This window comes from Phocoena phocoena, chromosome 1, assembly GCF_963924675.1.
Source record: "Phocoena phocoena chromosome 1, mPhoPho1.1, whole genome shotgun sequence".
Lineage (NCBI taxonomy): Eukaryota > Metazoa > Chordata > Mammalia > Artiodactyla > Phocoenidae > Phocoena > Phocoena phocoena.
The window spans coordinates 57,613,202-57,636,663 of NC_089219.1; the positions used below are offsets into that span (position 1 = coordinate 57,613,202).

At 37.9% G+C, this 23,462-nt stretch overlaps 1 protein-coding gene across 1 annotated transcript in view; it reads left to right on the forward strand.

The window, feature by feature from the left end:
- Nucleotides 1-23,462, forward strand: part of SGIP1 (SH3GL interacting endocytic adaptor 1) — a 209,437-nt gene that overhangs the window by 176,121 nt on the left and 9,854 nt on the right. Inside the window, exons 20-21 of the mRNA XM_065885603.1 lie at nucleotides 12,147-12,258; nucleotides 21,822-21,977. Coding sequence (XP_065741675.1) covers nucleotides 12,147-12,258; nucleotides 21,822-21,977 — 268 coding nt within the window. The remainder of the gene's footprint in view (nucleotides 1-12,146; nucleotides 12,259-21,821; nucleotides 21,978-23,462) is intronic.

Here is a 23,462-nt window from a genome sequence, read left to right on the forward strand (position 1 = left end):
GGAGAAGTATAGATAAAAGAGTAAATACAGAGAAAGAAGGAAATCCTGCTACTTGCAACAACGTGGATGGATCTTGAGGAAGACAAATACTACATGGTATCACTTATATGTGGAATCTAGAAAAGAGAAAGTCAGACTCATAGAAACAGAGAGTAGAAAAGTGGTTGCCAGGGCCTGGATGTGGGGGAAATATGGAGAGGCTGGTAAAAGGGTACAAATTTTCAACTATAAGATGAATAAGGTCTGAGGCTCTAATGTATAACGTAGTGACTATAGTTGATGACACTGTATTGTATTGATACAAGTGAAATTTGCTAAGAGAGTAGAACTTAAATGTTCTCACAAAAGAAATAAAGAAGGAAAGGAAGGGAAGGAAGAAAGGGAGAAAAATATGTGAGGTGATGGACGTGTGAATTAACTAGATGGGAGGAATCCTCCATAATGTAAATGTAGATCAAATCATCATACGTACACATTATATATCTTACAATTTTATTTCTCAATTGTACCTCAATAAAGTTAAAGAAAAAAGATCCTGGAACTGAAAAATAAAAGAGTAAATACAATGCTGAAATCACACGTGTGTGTGTGTGTGTGTGTGTGTGTGCACACGTGCTGCATTTACTTGATTCCAAAAAGCCATCCATTGGGATGTACTCCATTGGTTTAACAACACTTCAGGTGCAAAATAAGTTTCATTAAAAGTATAAAGGCATTTTTTTCCTAACTAACAATAACAGACAAATTGCAAGCCACTATCTTCAGTATAACCATCAGAAGTTGAATCTAAACTTATTTCAATTTCAGAATTAAAGATACACCTAAGTCACTCTGGCCATCAGCAGTTATATTTAATATCACAGTGACTTGATGCTTTTTATACAGCATGTTCATAATCTGGATCTTTTTATTCTCTTTGATGTTTATGGTTTCATTTGGGGGCACTTCAAAACTTCCAAGGTTTTATCTGCATTCATCTTCCTAAGTTTATTTATAAATTGCCAAAAGGTAACTTTCTTGAAAGTCAGCCAGAAGTTGTTGACAGATACAGTTTTAGCACCTGAGTTATATATTCTTTCATGATGCATAATTCAGTCATAACCTACTTGTCCCACCTTTCGAAATTCCATGGTTTACTTTTCAAAGCATCTGGCAGTTTCTCCTGCCTGCCGTTGCATAGCTTGGTGTGTGACAGTTTATCTTCTGTGTACAAATAACTTCTCACTTTATTACTGCATCAGATGGAATCTTTAAAAACAATTCTTAAGGGAAAATAAGGGTCCAAATTTAATCACATGAGAGGCTGTCAATTCAAATAACTCAACTGAGGGGACCTCGAGATGAGCTGATCACTTCTAATCAAGGTTACATTCCCACAAGTACAAGCAAAGACAACTCTGGAACATGTTCTGTTAGCAGCTGCCAGTTTTCTTTTGACATTGATTACAAGATGCATCTCAATTTCAGAAATTTTAATATTTTCATGTTTTCAAAAGTATGTTTCTTAACAATCAAGGAAGTATGTACGGTTTTATGCAAATAGAAGATAGACTCTCCTCTATAATCTGCATTCAATAGTAGTCATTTAAATTTATGATATGGAGTGTTTGGGATATATATATGTGTGTGCATTATATACATATACATCTATATAATCATGTTAATGTTTCCATAGTATTATACTGTATGCATGTACCTTTCTTTTATTAATGGATATTTAGGTTGGCTCTTTCTTTTCTTTTTCTTGCTATTGTGTAAAATGGTGCAGTGAGCAGCCTTAAACCTATGTCCTCACGTACTTGTGTGAATTTTTCCAAAAGATAAACTGCTAAAACTGAAATCACTGTGTTAAAGGGTATGCACATCTAAAATAATACTACATATTGCCAAATGTCCATCCAAAAATTTATACCAGCATTATGATTAACATTTTTTCCATGCACTTAGCAACACTGAGTTATGTCAGTATTTCTGATCTTTTCCAATCTAATAGGTAAAATGTGATACGTGATTGTTTTTAGCTCTATTTTTAATTACTGAAAACCTTTTAATATCTGCATAGCATTTTATTCTGTCATGAATTGTGATTTATTTCACTTCAGTTATTAGGCATTTAAATTGCTTCAAGTTCTCCCACATGCCATGAACATCTTTGCACATAATTCTTTGGCCTTAAGACGTTTTCTTAGAATAGATCCTTAAAATTGGAATTATGGGCTAAATTTACGACACCTTTAAAGGCTCATGACACACATTGCCAAGCAGGTTTCTAGAAAGGTTATACCAAATTTTACTTCCATCAACATTATATTACAGTGCCTAGTTCATTATATTCTCACACGCATGAAGTATTGTTCTTTTCAGATCTTTTCTAATCTGAAAAGATAAAAAATTATTTCTCTCTTCCTGTTGTATTTCTTTGATTACTAGTGAGGCTGAACTTGTTTTCAAACTTTTTAGCCATTTATGGTTCCTCTGTGGGGTCCTTACTGGATATTTTCCCAATGATCTTGATTAGCCCACCCATAATTTCAGCCCCATAGATATTATTCACTCTGTAAGTTTGAAGAAAGAAATAAACCATTATTATCCTTTAGCGAAACCAGTCCCGTAAAGTTTTTCCCAAGAGAGTTGATGAGGTGTAAAGGACATTCACAACCAATGACCCTTTTAAGCTGTAAACCAGATCTTCTCAAACTGTTTTTTCATTATCCCCCTTCCCTTACCCACAGAGTCTTTTTAGACCTTTGTTTCCCCCTCATTGCTCCCCAGTACAATTTTAATATCACAGATGTACTGTACACCTGGTTATGTACTGTATGAATATCTGTGTGCTTCATACATAAAAAGGTAAAGATTTCCTTCACCTTCCCCTAAGAACCAATTTCTACCCCTTTTGGGGAGAAGCTGCCCCCTTGAGAATGCATACTATGCATCCAGCTGGATCTTGGAGCAAAGCTTTCTAACATGAACAGGCCAACACTGAAAATACAATTGAAGTTAGATCTGGTTTCAGTCACAGCACCTTTCTACTTACTATAGAGCAAGTTACCTTGAGCAAATTATTTAATCTCACTAAGCTTCAATCTCCTCGAAGGTAACACATGCCTAATAATGGTATGATATGTACCTCAAAGAGATGTTTGGAAAGTAGAAGACATAATGCATGTAAAGTATTCGGCACAATGGCCATCCCGTATAAGTGTTCTACATAGAGTAGCTCTTCATGTCTTCTCCACATCCTTTGTCATACCACGCTCTGGCTGGCTTAGCTTCAGATGCTTAATCACTCTCAGTATTGTCTGTATGAAGTTGTATAGGTTTTGGTCATGTGAGTCCTCATACTGAAGACGTTTTCATTATGGCTTTGTCTCCTGCCTTATGTCCATGTCTAATAATAGTCCTTGTGTTGAATATGCTTGATGTGACTTTGATGATGAAAAGGAAACATAATTTTCCCATTTTCTGAGTCAACCATATTGTTTTAGGAAGTTAATTAAATACGGCATTAATTAATGTTGGATGATGGTTTGAGAACTGTAAGCAAAGATCCAGTTTGAAGAAAATTCTCTATAAAATACAACAAAAACGTTGACCAATCACGTTTATGGACTAAGTGGAATTTGAAAAGCAACAATTATCTGCACATGAAATATATATATTATATGTGTATATATACATTTTACACATAAAATATATTTTTATATATCTATATATGTATATATGTATATATTTTACATATATGTATATCTCTCCAAGGCAGGTGAGCAGGGACTTTTGAAGAGGAAGACTGAAAACAACTCTAATCCTATTTACATACCCAGAAATTCAGTGTCCTTAATTCTTCTCTATGATAACTGACTTTAAGTATGCCTTCCTCATTTTCCTGAAGGTATATGCCTTGCACACTGAAAAGCATGTAACAAGTATAATTCACCCAAAGCCACTGTGAGTCGAGACAAGCCTATGGGGCTCCTTATGTGGAAGGAGCGTGGAGTTAAGTGGACCTTCATTTGAATCCTAACTAACTCCACTGCTTACGGTGAGAATGTGAGCCAAAGACTATCTTCTTTCAGACTCAGTTTCTTGATCTGTAATATGTAGTAGTGCCCATGTGGGCACAGGACTGTGGTGATAATTAAATGATGCAGTATGTGTGAAGCATAAACGAGAGAGTGTAGCCCATAGCAAGTACCCAGTAATGTTGGTGACTCCTCATTTGAGGTTTGTCGTTTTTCCTCTGTACTGGCACTTGGCACTTAGCAAGTCAATTGATGGCACTTACTTCAGGATGTGAGGAACCAAACTAGCACTTAGGGAATCTTTCAGACTTTCTTAAGCCTCAGTTTTGTCATCTGCAAAATAGTAATAATAATATTTTTTTAAATGTGAGGATTCAGTAAGGTAATGCATGTGAAACTTTTAGAATAGTCCTGGGATACAAAAAGTATATGTTCAGTTTAGCTATCATCACAGCATTATTATTTATGAAATTAACCTACAGCATTCATTAGATATAGAATTTTTAGACCTAGAATTCTAAAAGAGACAAAAATATACCAAAATACACAAAATATTTTACATGTACACTTTTATATGCAGCATATACACACACATACAACATACACATATAAGATAAATTTCAAATAATTTAAGTCAACTAGTTTATGTAAAGTTGTAACATTCCAAGATGCAGAGAAAAAAAAATAGAAAATTTTATATGTAATAACTTTCCTTTGACTCCTTTTCTTACAAACCTATCCTAAAAATTTTTAAACAAAGTTGCCGTGATTTTTAAAAAAGTAACATTACTTTATTAACCATCACTTCAGCTAACTAAGATTCACAAGGTCACAAAAGTACAACTCACCTTCTCAAGTTAAGCTCTCACGATAAAATTCTTTCTACTGGGCTAAGAAAAGCTTCTAATCGTCTCTTTATCTTACTTTGTATGCTAAATGCATATGGTGTTGAGGGCAGCCTGAAACAATATATTACATATTGTGACTGCCCAGCAAATTCTCCTTCTCTGTTAATGATAATGGCTATTACTTATTGAGTATTTACTATGCTCAGGCACTCAGATTTACATATACTGGCGAAACTCCTTACTTTAGTGTCCTTACGGGTGTCTTTGCAGTTACTGGATTTAGTAGGAAAGTAAGACCAACTCGACATGAAAGTATTAATCTAGAACATTAGTCCCCATTCTAAAATCAGTTTACCAAATTAACCCTAGCATCTATCACCGTTCATCACATAATATGCAGATGTAGTCAGTTTTTCCATAAATGTCTGAAACAAACAATGGACATGCAATGCAGGTGCAGTGCACATTTATTGCAAAATGAAATTGCCAATCTTAGAAAGGATACAGGATTCCATGAAGCCAAGGAAAGTGATGGTGTAAAGCTCCTTAGGTCATATTCAAAGTCATCATCAATTGAGGGTTTAGCAGAAATAATACTATCAATGATTGAAAAAGAAGAAATAAAGGAAGCTTACATCATAGCCACTTCAAAAGAAAATCAAGAAATTGAGAGACCCTTAGGAAAATGTATAAAACTCTCAAGTAACCCTGCAATATAGGATCACTTTATAATCATGAAAGAAAACCAAATCTGAAACTAGATTGTTATATGAAGCTATAATACAATTTATCAGAAAAATATGCCTTTCCTCAATTTTGATTGAGGAAAAATCAACACAAAAAATCAACACAAAAAATCAACACAAATCATTTTTGTTCATTCTAAGAACTCATTGATTATTTGATTGCAGTGTGTTAATAAAAGATTGTTTTCACAAATTTAGTTTATGACAATTTAGAGTGCAAGTCAAGCCCTTTTATTACTATATCCTATGAAATTTTGGAAACCGTGTAAATGCATTCATTTCTAAGTGACTTTTTTTCTGATACTGACTATCCTCAGATAACAAAGACATTCTATATCATCATATGTAATCTTCACAGTATCTGTAGAAGGTACTATCTCCATTTTAAAAAATGATGAAGGTGGACATGAGAGAGGTTAAGTAACTTTCCCAAGGTAGCACAATAAGTGATAAAGTCAGGATTCAAATTTAATTCAATCTGATTCCAACATTTTTGTCTTTATCACATTATACAGAATATACTCTATAAATTATAGTTGAATTGACTATATATATATTTTTTTTTTTTTACTAATTCTACTAATATGATTTGCTTTGTTTTAGAAAAAGCTAATCCAGTTCCCACTCTCTTCATACAACTCCTGGAATTTCTCCTCTCTTCTTTCATGCATTCTGATGCTGTCTGTTTCTTCCATCTGTTGGTTCTGTCTCCTGCATTCTCACTCCTGGACATAAGGGTCATTTGCCCTGCGTGTACAGCGGGCCTGGTGGAGCAGGAGTTGTTCGGGTTGGTAGGCTGCAAGGCTGGTAATGGTCTTCTAAACAAACAAGTCTGCCCTCTCCTGCTGTCCATGCTTCATGTTGTACTTTCAGAGTGACTGTTTCCGAACCCAGGTGAAAAGAGAGTAAAATTTGCAGCTCTTTTGACTCCTGACATTTGTAAGTGCAAATCCTCTTTACAGTCAGATAAAGTTGGCGGCACTGACATTGCTGTCGCAATTTAATAGGGATGCAGCTAGAATCAGTGACCTGCCCAAGGGCAGATGTTAACTAAGAAGCACAGTCACTACTGAAGCCCACAGCCTCTGAAGAAGTTCTAGATTCTTTACTGTAACAGCAAAGCATAATAACTAAAAGCATAGATCACTTGCTCTCTGAGTTTGACCTACTTACGCCTCCAAAGTTTTCTCATCTGTAAGAAAAGGTTGTTAAAAATAGCACCTACTTGGTGAGGTGTTTGTGTGAATTAAAGGAGGTAATGCATATAAAGCATCACACAGAGTTAGGACACAATAAATAACAGCTTTTACCATTTATTAAGCCTATAGTGACAAACGCTACAAACACCCCTGAGGAAAGCACTACTCTGACATAAATTCATATTATATTTAAAACAACTCAAAAGAAGTCTTCTTCATGAGCTGGTTTGATATGAAAAAAGTTCCAAATTTCAACTTTGCAAAGTGGAAAACATTATACAGAAAATGGAGTAAATTGTACCGAACAGGGGGGCAGGGGGACCGGACAGGCTTGCACACCGTGAGGACACACTTCCCCTCCACACAAAAGACTGGCAGTGGTGTAGTACCAGGCGTGTCTGTGGAACCCGGGACTCGAACAGCCATTTATTTATCAAGTAAACCTTGTACTCTTACTCAAGTTCTGTACCTGGGTATTTCACTTCCTTTTCTCCCTCTTTTTTATTTGTATCTTTCCCTTTCTCTTCTAAAATCACTCTCCCTTTTCCCTTTCTCCTTTCGTATTTTTACATATACAGCCCCTACTCCATACTCACATTCATATTTCAGTAGACTACTCAGGAAATGCTTTCACAAACTAACAACCTTATCTTTTTCTTTTTTTATTGATTTCTTTTAGTTGATTTACAATGCTGTGTTCATTTCAGGTGTACAGCACAGTGATTCAGTTTTACATATATATATGTATATATATATATATGTATATATTCTTTCTCAGATTCTTTTCTCTTATAGGTTATTACAAAATACTGAGTATAGTTCCCTGTGCTATATAGTAGGATGACCTCTTCTTTTAAAGATGTCATACTAATTTTTCTTTAGCCTTAGTGTGTGTGTGTGTGTGTGTGTGTGTGTGTGTGTGTGTGTGTGTGTAACCTTGCTTGGTAATGAGAGTCACAGAAAACTGCCTTTCAGAAAATTTCATCACATGATGGTGAGTCTGTGTGCCTTTTTCCATTTCTCAGAACTCCCTAAGTGTGCATGGCAATTGCTTTCCAGGACCCTGGAATTGCTATTTTGTCAGAACTCGACAAGGTAATGGCAGCAACTTGTCCTCCTTGGGGGACCACATATGCACCCTCAGATGTCTAACATAATTTTGTTCTGACTTACATGTTCCATGAGCAGTGTAGGTAAGACTTCAGGATCCAGAGTCAGGAAGTACTAGGTTTGCATCCCAATGCTGTGCTTACTGCTTACTAACTGGGTGACTGTGGGCAAGGCTACTGAATGATTTGTAACCTCAGTTTTCTCCTCTGGAAAACAGGGATAACAATGGTAGTTCCCTAATAGGGGTATTATCAGGATTAAGAGGTAATACAGGAATAGTTCTTAGTATGCGATAAGAGGTACAAAGTTTTCGTTGTTGCTACTACTGTTTTTGTTAGCACTAGGAGACCTAGGATTGAATTTCATCTTTACCACTTACTAGCAGAGTGAACTTGGGCTAGTGCAATAGAGATAATTATACTGAACCTGTTTATCCCCTCAATGTATAAAGAACAAAAAGCCATATTAGTGTCTGATCTTTTATTTTATTGTAGGACAGACATAATAATTACTATTTTGACATTGAATTCTTTAAAAATAATCATTAATAATAATATAATAATTATAATACTTAACTATCAATATTATCTACCTTCATGTAGTGCTTTGTCTTTCATTTGTATTTAATATTATAGTCCCCTTTTACACTATAAGCTCCATGAAGGGAGGGGTACATCTCATACATTTCTGTGAATCCCTCAGCAACTAGCACAATGCCTACTTATTGCAGGAACTCACATTCGAATGAATCAACAGACAAATATGCATTCAACCAACTTTCATCTCCTACGAGTCCAAGCATTCTATCAGGCAACTTGAATAGATATGAGAGCCACCCACGTAATACACAAAAAATTAAACATGCACGACAGAATTCATTGCTCTTATGATAAAAGAAATTTGGAGTTGGAAGGAACCTGAAAATGTTGGCCTAGTCCTTGCTCAGTGAGGAGTACCATTTGTGGTACCTCCCTTCATTCTCTACCTCAATAACTATTCAAATTCATAGAACCAACTCTAATTCAACAACCTTAGTAAAACTCACCCTGACAAAATAACAGCAACAAAAACAAGAAGATGTTTTTTCAAGTATATACCACGCTAAGGATATCCCATTTGATGTCCACCACAAACCTTTAACATAGATATTATTGATATTTTATTTTAAAGATGAAACTGAGTCACAGACAGATTAAATAGCTTGCTCCTGGTCACAGCAGATTGTAAGTGGAGGCATTGGGATTCACACACAAGTCTATGTGACACCAGAGTCTGAGGTTCTTTGTATTAAATCAAGGAGCAGAATTTCCTGTTCTGCTCATTGGACAATTAATCTTGTAGTGAAAAAACCTCGTAGTGCTGTCACTTGAGCTATTGTCTTAAGCTCTTGTTTGTTTATGATATTGTTACTGGGTTTCCTATATGCTTGTATCTTATTTCCTGAAAGTTTACATATCTGCGTTCCCACCACTATCTTACACATAGTAGAGACCCAGTAAATATTTGGCAGGTTCACTAAAACCACCAGTGAAGGGATACGGTTTTCAAAGCAGCTTATTTCTGTGTGAGAAAATTGTTCCTACTGTTTAAAACTCCTTAAATTCCTATAAACAACTTAAAACCATAGAATCCTAACACACAGGGATGATGTGATCTATTGCCTTCATTTTATGGTTGAGAAAACCTAAAGATAATTCATTTGCCCGAGGTCACAAAGCTATTAACTTGCGGATCCATGGCCATGAATTCTGGTCCCTAGAGTCACTGTCTGGTAATATTATCTCAGATATTTGAAAATAGTTTTGAGGCCCCTCTTAGTCACCTTAGGCCATAAGGTTTGAATTTCTCAGCATCTTAGACACTCTCCTGGTTTTAGCCCAGTTTTCCAATAATCATAGTAACAAAGACTCTCTAAGGTACTGCAGGGGAACAGAAGCATTCATTTATTACTAATAGCATTTTCACTGAGTGTAATCTTTATGTAAAATAATCTGGGGGACTTCCCTGGTGGCGTGGTGGTTAAGAGTCTGCCTGCCAAGGCAGGGGACACAGGTTCAATCCCTGGTCCAGGAAGATCCCACATGCCACGGAGCAACTAAGCCCATGTGCCACAACTACGGAGCCTGCGCTCTACAGCCCGTGCTCCGCAACAAGAGAAGCCACTGCAATGAGAAGCCCGCGCACCGCAACAAAGAAATAGCCCTGCTCACCGCAACTAGAGAAAGCCCGCGTGCAACAACGAAGACCCAACACAGCCAAAAATAAATAAATAAATAAAATAAATTTATTTTTAAAAATAAGATAAAATAATCTGGCATTCTTAGCAATCAAAAATTTATCTGCCTTATGGTTGGGTCATCCCACTTTGTAGTAATAAAACTATATCTTAAAAAAAATAATTAAAAGAAAAAGACCAATTTATACAAAGATGGATTTAGAATAATTTCTACCTAGAAATGACCCAATATTTGGAGAATTTTTGTAGAATAATATATACTCATGGAAATGATATGTAGACCAGAGAGCAATAAGGAAAATTGTGTAATAAATGAAAAAAGTGAAATAGAAGATGGCATATTAATTGCAATGTATAGGGATGTGAAGAAATTAGAATTGTAAACTGTGGATCCTTTAAGGTAAAGGGGTTCTTTGTAAAATCTTGATGTTCTTTCCTTCTCTGGCATTATTGATTAAACCCACAGTAAGGACTGTAGTGCCCAGAGGTGAACACAGCTAGGGTATAGCGTTGTTGGAAAGAGAGGGAAGAGGTGAGGAAGGATAGATCTGGGCCAGACTGCGTGCCTCAGTCCATTCTGACTGCTGTAACAAAATACCACTCGAGGCGTGGCTCGTAAACAACAAAAACCTATTTCTTGAGGACAAGGATTATGTTTAATTATCTCTGAATCCCCAGCACCTACCATAATGCCTGATACATAGCAGATAATAAGCCAATGTCTGTTGGTGATCCATTACTACATCCAAGATATTGAAAGACAAGGGAAGATAGAAAATGTAGACACTAGGATGAACTAGAATTATCAAGGAAAACTTTATTGAGGAGGGAAATATACAAAGGTAGATCTTTTCGTAATCAGAGAGGAGTATGAGAGTTACTAAAGGTAAAAGATAAAAAGCATAACACGTAGTCTGTGATGAGGTGGAGAAGAGGAAATGTGTTTTGTGTGATAAGAAGGAGAAGCAGTGAATGTGTGACATAATTAAATACTTTTTCCTTATAAAACTTGACTCTTCAGTACCATGTCTAAAGATTATTAATGAAGACAACAATCCTAAACTTCGCTCCTTTTGGAAACCTCAAGTTGTATCAAAAACATACAGGAAAATGTTTCATTTAGACAAACAATATGGTATAAACAGTATAGGGAAAAACATGAGCCTTATAGGCTGGCAAACCTAGGTTTGAATTTTAGTTTTGCCACTTAACTAACTGTGTCTTGGGCAAGTCACTTAGCTCTTTGAGCTTCAGTTTTCTTTCTGTAAAATGGGGATAATAATGTCTATCCCACAGGGCTGATGTGGGGCTTGAATGTGGTAATTCTTGTCAGGTATCCAGTAGAGTGCCTGGTATGTAGTAGATGGTCAGTAAACTGTTATTTTTAATAATGTGAATTGATGCATTGATGTGTTTGTGCTAAGTCAAGGTGGACGTTTGGGTTGTGTATGTTTGGGGACATGTACACTTCAGCCTACTTGATCTGAGGGTAATTGGACTTTTTGAAATGGAAACACCCCAGAGAAGGACAATGTGTAACTTGGTGCTCCATGGCTGCTTGTCTCTTTAAAATGAAGAAATGCAAACAGTTTTGAGTGTGTGGGCAATTGTATAAGGTGAAGGCTCAAATAGGAAGCTAATAATTTTCTTACTAACTACCTGCTGTACAAACTGTCATGCAAATACTGCCTTATGCTTTATGTAAAACATTGAAACCCCCCATGACTTTATTCTTCTGCTTGGATTTTTTTCTGTAGTAAAATACATCGTTGCATTAATTTCGAGTGTGTTTGTCTGTAAACCAGCCAAATATTTCCTTTTAAATACTTGAGCTCTATGTTGAATATACAGTTATGGCTCTTAGCACATGGCTTTTTTTTTTCAGTAATTAGATTTCATCCTCTAATCCTTTAATGGGCTTTTAGTTCCACATATACTAAGATGGCTCCGATCCATATTAAGTGAAGATTTTTCATTTCATGCAGGTTCTTCCAGGGGACCCAGCCCCCTAACCATGGGAGCCCAGGACACCCTCCCTGTTGCAGCAGCATTTACAGAAACAGTCAATGCCTACTTCAAAGGAGCAGATCCGAGCAAGTAAGTCTGGGGCTTGGTCCATTGTATTCTCCAAACTCTATCCAATTCAGTGGGGACACCTTACGTATAGTTATTTCATTCCATATCCTAAAACAAAACAAAAAAAAAATCCAGTCAATGGTAACAGGTGGCATACCTAGAATTAATTTGATTAGGAATATTAATTCACTGCTTTTTTAAAAAAATATGCCAAAAGGTCCAGTAATCTAATCTAATACAGAAATCTCTGATTCACTTTTGGTTGCAGGTTACAGAAAACCCAACCAACTCCATCAGCAATGAGAAAATGTATTATCTCACAAAAGGAAATGTCTAGATCATGTCTTTATTGTCTTAGTCTTTCCTGGGTGGGAGTCACCCACATAGAAACTGAAACAATGGTGCATTGGAGAACCTGGAATAAAACCACCTTTCCATAACATGCAGATATGTAAGAGGACAAGTTATGTGTTACCCTTGTTAAGTAAGGAAAAACTAGCCAAAAAAAATAATCACAGCAAAGTAAAAATTTTAGGTAAAAATGTACCACTCTCTATTTACATGAGCCTGATTACACTTATATCAGTACAACTTGACAATGGGCTTTACCTGAATGTACATGCTTCTCTATAACGTGTCCCATGGATGGGGTTCAGGAAGTCTATGGATCCCCTGAAATTATATTTCATATCTAATGTGTGTGTGTACATGCACATTTGCCCATAGACACTCTACAGTGTTCATCAATTTCACAAAGGGGTTCAGATTCAAAAAAAAAGTTAAGGGCGATTATTAGTCTACACTGAAAACTAAACACCTAAGTCAAACTGGTTTTCAAGTGTGTCACTAATACAATTCCAGGTCTGAATCTGATGTATAAACAAAGGACAAACCTAGGTGAGGAAAGAATTGCTTTTTATTTTTTACTTGCAGGGACTAGAGCTTAGAAAACCTTGGTAGCCGTGGAAATAAAGATGAGAGAAAAAATTAAATGTGCATATAGAACACTAGACTGTTTTATAAAAATTTTTGAAATAGTGATAAGTATAATTAGAACTTGGAACTCTATTTTAAGTGAAAATCTATATGACTAATTGTTAACCCTCTTTACACTTCAGAAACACTAGCTTTTAAGTTTTTTTTTGTTTTTTTTAAGTTTTTTTTTAAGTTTAAATCTAACAACATTATTTTTAAGTTTAAATCTAACAACATTACTAATTATACCTAATATAATTAGTAACTGCACTCCATTCTAGCCACTGAGATCTATCAATCTCCCTAAATATCCTTTTAAACAGCATTTAGGTTTTATTCTGGGCCCAGAGTTTTGCAGAGAAACAAATACTGTGGACGCTGGTGTCTTGGTTCATTTGCTCTGCTATAACAGACTAGGTGGCTTATAAATAACAGAAATTTATTTCTCAAAATTCTGGAGGCTGGAAAGTCCAAAACCAAGGCCCTGGCAGATTCGGTATCTGATGAGAGCCAGCTTCCTGGTTCATCGGAATCTTACATACTGGAAAGAGCTAAGGAACTTTGTGGGTCTCTTTTATAAAGGCACTAATCTCATTCTCGAGCGCCCTATCCTCATAACCTAATCACGTCCCAAATATCATCACATCAGGGATTAGGTTTAAATATATAAATTTTGGGAGAACACAAGCATTCAGGCTATAGCGTTCTGGTTTCTCCCACGTCTCTTCTTTTTCATCTTCAGAGCAGAAAGATCATTTGCCATGACCATGCATCAACAGCAACTAAAAGCTCCTCATACAGAATATGCATTTGAACTGTTAGAGAAAAGTAAGCATCATTCGCTTAGGTTGTATACAGACTTTGTATACATACATACATGTTTCTTCTGTAGACCCTTCTTTGAGTAAAGAATTTGCATGACTTTCTGTCACACCAGTTCTAAAGACTACTTATTACTGACTGACCTGGACCTTAGAAAGCTCAGGCTTCCCTGAATTGCAGGTAGAAACACACCCTAAAAAAAATGAGTAGTTGAAAATGTGGAGAGGTGTCTATAATGGAGTGAAAAACACTAAGGATCACACGAGAATGAATGCTTTTTTGTCTGCTTACTAATTGGCTTTCATTCATTCATTTATTCGTTCATTTATTCAGAGAGATCCAATTGGTAGTAGGGGTACTTCCACTTCTGGTCCCCCCTGAAATCTATTTTCAATGTAACATGTCACTCCTCAGCTCAAAATCTTCCTAACTTGTTCAAAGTTAAAGACAAATGCTTCATAATGGTCTATAAGATTTGTCCTTCACGACCCATCCCAGTTGCCACCTCTCTGATCTTGCCTCCGTCACCCTCGTCCTTAATCACTCCCCTCTAGCCACTCTGGCTTCATGGCTGTTTTTCTTTCATCAGCCCAACCCCACCTGCACCCCAGGGTCTTTGCATTCGTTGCTCCTTCTGCCTTAGTCAAATCTTCTCGCAACTATCTGAGTGACTTGCCCCCTCACTTCCTTCATGATTCTTCAGCAGATTTATCAGAGACCTTCTATGTAAAATAGCAATTCTCCTGCCCTCTCCGCTGTCAACATTTCCTTTCTCCCTACTTCACTTTCTCTTCCTTCGTAGTTAACATACTTACTGTTTTCTAGTTAATGAACATGCTAATTAACATGTTCCATGTTTTCAGTGTCCACTGTCTGTCCCTTCCCCCACTAGAGTGTAAGCTTCATGAGAGCTGGGACTTTAAGTATTTTGTTCATTGTTATATCCTCAGTACCTAAAACAGGACCTGGCATGGAGCACCCAGTGCATATTCGCTGAACAAGTTGAGTTTAATTACTCACCTAACATTTACAGAATGTCTATTATGTGGCTGCCATTGTGCTAGACAGGGATATATTGGTGGTGAAGACAATTGATATGGAAAATAAAACTTGTACATAAATATAATGCAAAGTCCACTATAGAAGAGGTGAAGATATGGGGCAATGGGAGTTAAGAAGTCCTGAATAATAATCCTTTTTAAATCCCAAGAAGTGGTCTTGGGATTTAAAGACCCTACCAGTCACCTGCGAACCTGTCCCTATACAAGCTGGGTTCTTCATCTAGTTTCTGTTTCCCCAGCACACTCTGACAAGTGTCTGCGGAGGTCTGTACCAGTCAGCCTGGTGTCCATGACTTTAGCATTCCAGTGATGTGGTACTTGAGCCAAATTAATATTAGTGCTTTTCCTATGCCCTTCCAAATTAACTGAGCCTTTGATCTGTGGATGACTGCACATATCGAGTCTTTTTTCAATTATATTGCCATAAGTAGCTGTAGTGTATACTGTATATTGGTAGATGGGAGATTTAGTATATTTCATTGAAATTATGAGATCTGAAATTTATGAACAGATCATGAAGTGACATTCTTCTAAATTTAATGTCATCTCCAAGCAGTGAATGACTTTAACTGCTGTTCCTTTGTTATGCACTTTCAAAGAAACAACTCAAGTTCAAAAGTTCCATCATGGGGAGAGGTGGGGAGCAGGATAAAGCCAAACACAGCGCCACATAGAGAAATGATGCAGAAAACGCACGTGGCTTTGCTTTGCCTGTGGTTCTCTCTCATCCTGTATCAAAGACTTCCCCATTTGTTTTCAGACCATACACTGGAAACAAAAATCCACTACTGGTATTCTGGCATCTGAGTCTTTCTCAGTAGCTCAAAGGCAGAGAACTCCTTGACTTTGCTGCCACCTGGGGGAAACGTATTTCCCGTTATTAGCTCCTATTTGAACAACTCTTGTGCTAGGAACTAATTCTCTAATTCCCAAGAAAACCTTAGGCTTCTCAGTTATAGTCTATCCTTCCCTTAACACCATATTTCAATTAGTTATTCAAGTGTATATCTCCCTGCTTAAACTAGAAGTTTGCTCAAGACCACATTTGTCCTGTTTCTCACTGCCCATTCTAGTGCATTACACAATGCCTGGTACGTTGATTAGGCAGCCAATATATAATTGTTAAATGTATGGATTTATTTTTAAAAAAAAAAAATGTATGGATTTATTTTTAAAATACTTTATTGAGTTCCTACTCTGCACTGGGTTCTGTGTTTTATACCTTTGCCTTCCCAGAACCTAAGACACAGTACTTGCCTTCACAGTAGTAAATACGTGCAAGAAACTACAAAGCAGATTTTTTTTTTAATCTGTCCTTGGGCTTCCCTGGTGGCTCAGTGGTTGAGAGTCTGCCTGCCGATGCAGGGGACGCGGGTTTGTGCCCTGGTCTGGGAGGATCCCACATGCCACGGAGCGGCTGGGCCTGTGAGCCATGGCCACTGAGCCTGTGCGTCTGGAGCCTGTGCTCCGCAGCAGGAGAGGCCACAACAGTGAGGGGCCCGCGTAATGCAAAAAAAAAAAAAAAAAAAAAAAATCTGTCCATTTGTCCAAGGAAACTAAAGAAAGGAAAAACTAAAGAGGGCTGAATGGAGAAGATATTAACAAAGACCTTGGAAAGGCCTGCCTTTGAACTGAGTCTTGAATATAAAAGGAGTTTTTGCCTGGTACCCAAGTCAATAAAAGGGGATGATAAATAAAGGAAGGGAAGCAGCCTATGTGCAGAAGTGTGTATGCTTGAACAGAAAACCATGAGCTTAGTTATCAAAGCAGTAAAACTTACACTTTATGAGAGGGATATATTTCTGATGACCTCACATAAATCAAATCCACACATTTCCTGACCAAAATTGGCCAGTGTTTCTGTTGACCAGCTAACATGATGCTGCCTGTGGTAACAGGGAGAGCCCAGTTTACAAGGCTCTAGACCAGTTGACTTGGAAATCTTGCCATTCTAGACAGATGTTTCATATGGGGATTCATAGGGTTTTAAATTTACTTCATAAAGTACCTATGTCAATATTTCCATATAGCAGTATTTCAGATTTCCATGATTTAAACTCACATGAAATGTAGCCACATCACACACTGATAGGAACAATCATTACTGTTGAACAAAGACTTTCCTTTAGTGAGTGAGCATAGGTTGAAAATATTAATTTTTATATAAAAAATTTTAGATCGACTTAGACACTGGATGGATTAATAAATCACCAAAGGTCTGACTCTGACAATTGAGATGCAGTTCAGAAATGTAATGTAGGGCTTCCCTGGTGGCGCAGTGGTTGAGAGTCCGCCTGCCGATGCAGGGGACACGGGTTCGTGCCCGGGTCCGGGAAGATCCCACATGCCGCGGAGCGGCTGTGCCTGTGAGCCATGGCCGCTGAGCCTGCGCGTCCGGAGCCTGTGCTCCGCAAAGGGAGAGGCCACGGCAGTGAGAGGCCCGCATACCGCAAAAAAAAAAAAAGAGTAAGAAATGTAATGTAACTGACGAGCCTGGGTGCTTCATCTATTGGCTTATACTGACTACTTCTCTCATAGTCCATCTGACACTGTAAGCCCTTTGAAGGCAGGGGCTCTTTTGCTCATCTTTTTTGAATTTTATTTTATTTATTTTTTATACAGTAGGTTCTTATTAGTTATCTATTTTATACATATTAGCGTATATATGTCTTTTGCTCATTTTTTAATTGCCTCCCCACTCACAACAAAAACAAACAACCCCAGCTTACATAGTTAGGCATCCATAAATGTTTATTGACTTAATAAATTCCACCTCCTCCCCTTGCTGACTTTCTTTCAAAAGAGAAACTTTATCCTCCACCAAGACACCACTTAGAGCTCATTTTGAGCAACCTGGAAAAGAAACTGAGCAGATCCCTTAGCAATTAAAAAAACATTTGAGCAACCACTGCTAACAGTGGACTGAGTGACGGTAGGTGCTGAAGTCTAGATTAACAAGTGCTCTGAGTAGTTATTATTTTCTTCTAGAGTCATCAAATAAAATTTTTCTTGCCCACATGTTGAAAAACATAAAGAGTAGACTCAGCTTAAGGGGAAGTCCAGGCTTAGCACCAATTCATCACCAGTAAATCAAGCAAGCCTTATGGGTCTGAAAGATAGAGAAGGAAGAAGAGTTGGCACCAAACGGAGAGATCAGCAATATTCTGCAGCAGGGATGGAGGGGCAAACTTCCAGAAACCAGAATTCTCATTCAGAGCAGTTCAGAGTTAGGGATGATATTATCTGAGTGGGAGGAGGGGCACATGGCAACTTTAGGAAGCTCACCTGCCCTCCACCTCTACCCCAAACCCAGCCTTACACAAACAAGGCTATAGCAGTTCTTCACACAAGCCGTTTTGAATGTGTGCCAAGGACCATCTCATCTGAGCCACTATGCCTCATCAGTCACAATTACACAGCATACAAGGTGACTATGGGGCAAATAGAGTTTCCTATATTCAAGTGTGAGCGAAGTTTTCATTTATTAACCTCAATTTCCCTAGAAAGTACACTCCTGAACTTAAAGTTGCAGAAATGGTACAAGGGTCAATTATCCAGATGTATAGGAAAGTTATAAAGAAGTTCACTCATTTTAAATATTTAGCATTTCCCAAAGAAGAAAAGTCTTTTTGAGATTTCTGCTCCAGGTTAAGGTGGATTAACAGGGACCAATTTACGCTTCTACTTGAAAACACTGCACAAACAGACAAAATATATGAAACAATGGTTTGCAAGACACAGGACCCCAGGTGAAGGACAGTGACCCCTGAGAGGTGAGATTATGATTGCCCCAACTGACTTCCTGGGGAGTTTCCAGGCCATGGCATAGGGAGAGCCCAGCAGACTCACAGGCGTTCGTGGGAGGTGTCTCACTGAGACACACTCCACTGCAAAACTGGCTGAGGAGGGTGCCCGAGGAAGCTAATGGCCTGTGGGTACCTCAGACCACCATGCAATGCAGAAGCTGGCTATGGAGAAGGTGTGCATATGATAGGAGCCTGGAGCCAGGGACCCCATCTGCATTAAAAGAGCTGGGCGCTGGGACAGCCCAGCCACACGTACCTCAGGAGCCAGAGGCTCCGGAAGCTGCCAGTTACTGGGCACTAGCAAAGCCACATGGGTTGCAGTACCCATACTCTTGGGTGCCACGTGCCTCCTGCACTGCAGGAGCCTAGCTCTAGAAAAGCCTTGAGTACTGCAGAGGACTGCCTAGCAAGCGCACTGGAACCAGGAAGGGGAAAAAGGTCTCTTCTTCCTGCAATGTCTTTCTAGTGCCCTCTACTGACAAAAAGTAAGACAGTGCCTGTTACGTTGGCAAAGAAAAAATATATTAATGGCCCAATACTAATTCTCTCAGAGCAGACAGTAAAGGGTGAATTGGAACTCCACTGATTTTATGGAGAAATTGACACAGTGATCCTAAGTTTCATGTGGAAATACAAAGAACTTAAAATAGCCATAACTATTTTGAAAGAGAACAAAGTTGGTAGACTAATACTACTTGATCTCAGAATAACTTTAAAGCTACAGCAATCAAGACAGTGTGGGATTGTTGTAAAGACGGACAAAATAGATCAACGGAACAGAATAGAGAATTTAGAAATAGGCCCACACATATATGGACCACTGAATTTCAACAAAATTACCAAGTGGATAAATTCAACAGATGGTGATAGAACAATTAGATACCCACATCCACACACTAAAAAATGAACTTGGACGCATACCGCACAGAAAATTAACCAAAAATAGATCATAAAGCTAAATGTAAAACTAAAAATTAAAAATTTCTAGAATAAAACATAGGTGGAATGTTTGTGACCTTGGATTTAGCAAAGATTTCTCAGATAAGACTCCAAAAGAATAAAGTGTTAGCTACAACCCATAAAAGAATAAATTGATGAAGTTAAAATTTCTGCCCTTCAAATTACTCTTAAGAGAAAGAAAAAAAAAAAAAAACAAGCCCCCGACGGGGGAAAAAAAAATCTTTGCAAAGCATGTATTTGATAAATTACTTACATCCAGAATGTACCAAAAAAAAAAAAAAAACCCAAATCAATAAAAGAACAGAAAACTCAGTTTTAAAAACTGGCAGAAAATCTGAGCAGACACTTCACCTGAGTAAATAACTGATGACAAATAAGCACGTGAAAAGGTGCTAAGATCCTTAGCCATTAGGGAAATGCAGATTAAAACAACAATGAGGGCTCCCCTGGTGGCGCAGTGGTTGAGAGTCCGCCTGCCGATGCAGGGGACGCGGGTTCGTACCCCGGTCCGGGAGGATCCCACATGCCGCGGAGCGGCTGGGCCCGTGAGCCATGGCCGCTGAGCCTGCGCGTCCGGAGCCTGTGCTCCGCAACGGGAGAGGCCACAGCAGTGAGAGGCCCGCGTACCGCAAAAAAAAAACAACAAACAAACAAAAAAACCAATAAGATACTGTTACTCACCTATGAGAATGACAAATCAAAAGACAGATCCTACCAAATGTTGGTGAGGATGGAGAGGAACTGAAACTCTCACACTCAGCTGTATTTTCCACTTCACAAAAGAGTTTGGCAGTTTCTTAAAAAGTTAAAGGTACACCTATCATGTGATCCAGTCATATATTTCTCCAAGGGAAATAAGAGTATGTGCCCATACACAGGCTTGTACACACATATTTATCACAGCTTTATTTGTAATAGGCAAAAGACAGAAAGAATGCAAATGTTCTTCAACAAGTGAATGAATTTTCAAAACGAACCTGTGGTATATCCATATTCCACCCAGCAATAAAAAGACATGAGCTATTGATTCACACACTACATGGATGAATCTCAAAATAATTATGCTGAGTGGAAAAAATCAGACCAAAAAAAAAATCACACACCTTACAATTCTGTTTATCTAAAATTTTAGAAAGTCCAAACTAATATGTAATGTCAGAAAATATATTAGTAATTACCAAGGGACATCGAGGGAAAGGATGGAGAAGGGCAGGAGAGAGGGAAACAAAAACACAGGGGGAGACTCTTAGGGACGTTGGATATTTTGATTATCTTGATTGTGTGATGGTTTCATAGATGTAGATTATGTCAAAAATGATGGAAATTTACACTATAAATAAGCACCAGTTATTATATATCGACTATACTTCAATAAAGCCCCTTTTTAGAAAGGATTATTATTCCTTCCAAATTATCATCCAACTGTGTTAACTTATATATATGACTGATTTTATCATTTCAACCAGATAGACAAGTTAATGGAATAAAGATCTAATTAAGTGGGAAGCAGGAAGTTTACCCCATGTGTCCATAAAAGAACACACTCAAGGCATCAATCACATTACTCAGAAAACTAAAATAAGTCCCAGTGAATAGTGTGGTAACATTGTGCAATTATTTAGTATCGTCAAATATGCTGCCATCAATTCAGCAAAGAGAGAGAATCACCAGAATAAATGATTCTGTTTGTGAGGTGAACATACAGACTTTTCTACAGAAAGAAAAAAGCTGCACTTCTCTTCTAACGGTGCAAAAACACCTTCAACAAAACAGCCACCTTTTTTGGAGACGTGTTAAAATAAACCTTTAAGTCCTCAGTTCTTTAGATATTGTAAGAGCTTACTTTTCCTCTCTTCTGCTGTGTCATATTGTTACAGAAATCTTTGCTTTTCACAACTGCTTTGATTCACATGCTGACCTAGGTTTCCTCTCTTTCCTCTCACGTGTTGTGATACGCCAGATGTATCGTGAAGATTACTGGAGAAATGGTGTTGTCCTTTCCTGCCGGCATCACCAGACACTTTGCCAACAACCCATCGCCAGCTGCCCTGACTTTTCGGGTGACAAATTTCAGCAGGTTAGAACACGTCCTGCCAAATCCCCAACTTCTCTGCTGGTAAATATATTTTGCACAAATTTTTTAGAGTTGTGTGTGGCTTAGCACCTTATTCTTAGATGAGGGATGTACTTTAGCGAGAGAGGTACACTGTACTGAAATTACCGCTACTCAGATATGTTTATAGATTCAATCCCAGAACTTTTACCAGCTGTAAAAATTGTTGGTGGGTGATTGTGTGTGTGTGCATATATGTATTTTAATGGCCATCTATCTCAAGTGGCTAAAGAGACATTTAGAGTAATGAAATCTGCATTAGTGACAATTTAGTCATTGTCTGTTTTGCTTATCACTGGTAGACAATGGATGAGGATGGTGGAAAATGAGCCCAATAAAAGGAATAAAGTCCATTTGTTGTATTGGCATCTTCTAAAATCAAATGATATCTGAACTGTGAGCTACTCTTCATATAAGCTTGAAAATCTCTTTGTTAAACATGTAATTTCATTGTACTGTAATGATGATTGTTTTGATGGAACTTTACATGTATGGCATCAAAGAAGCTTATGTGAATTTGTTTACATAAATACACTTCTTCACATTTCCTATTAAATCTGAAGTCTTTATCATATATATATACGCACATACACATTCACACAACACACACATATATACATGCTACTAAAAAATGATCCACCCTACAAGTTAATTATTGACAATGGATGAGACAAAAAAAGTCATTCTTGACAGTTTTTTCCATCAATAAGTCCTGATATTCCATCCAAAATTCTCTCTCTAAAATGGCCACTTTTTCCCTGTTATCATCACTTCTTCTATCCAAATGATGACTGTCATTTCCCTGGACCACAGCAACTGCTTTCCTCCTTCCCTCCCTGCATCCAGTCTTGCCCCACTCCTACACACAATAACCAGATGACCTTTTTTGACATAAATCAGGTTATCCTCGCTCGTAGTCCTCTGATGGCTTCCCATTGCATCTGTACCAGAATCCAAACTTGTTACCATTGCCTTCAAGACCCTGAGTCATCCACTCTTGCCTGTCTGTCTGTCCTCATCTCCCACCATCCTCCTCAGAATCCTTGTAGCTCCAGCCAGACCTGCCAGTCTTGGGAACTGCTGAGTCCTTTCCCACATCAAGACTTTGTATGCTTGTTTCCTCTGCCGCCAACAGGATTCCCACACTTCTTCACCGGACTCTTTCTCATCCTTCAGATCTCAGCTGCACTCAGCCTCCCCTGACCTCCCCACTCTCCTCCCCACTCCCACACTAAATCACATCACCTTGTTATTCTCTCTCCATCTTCCCTATTCTTCCCTTTGTCACACTTACTAAAACTAATAATTACATATCTATTTGTCTTCTTCATCCATCCATCTCCCCCACTAGACTGTAAAATCCATGAGGGAATAGAACACATCTATTGGTTCACCACCGTATCCTCAGTACCTTCCACTATGCCTAATAAGGACTTGAGTAGTCTTTGTTGAATGAATGAACAATTCAACTATAACTTAGAGAATTTT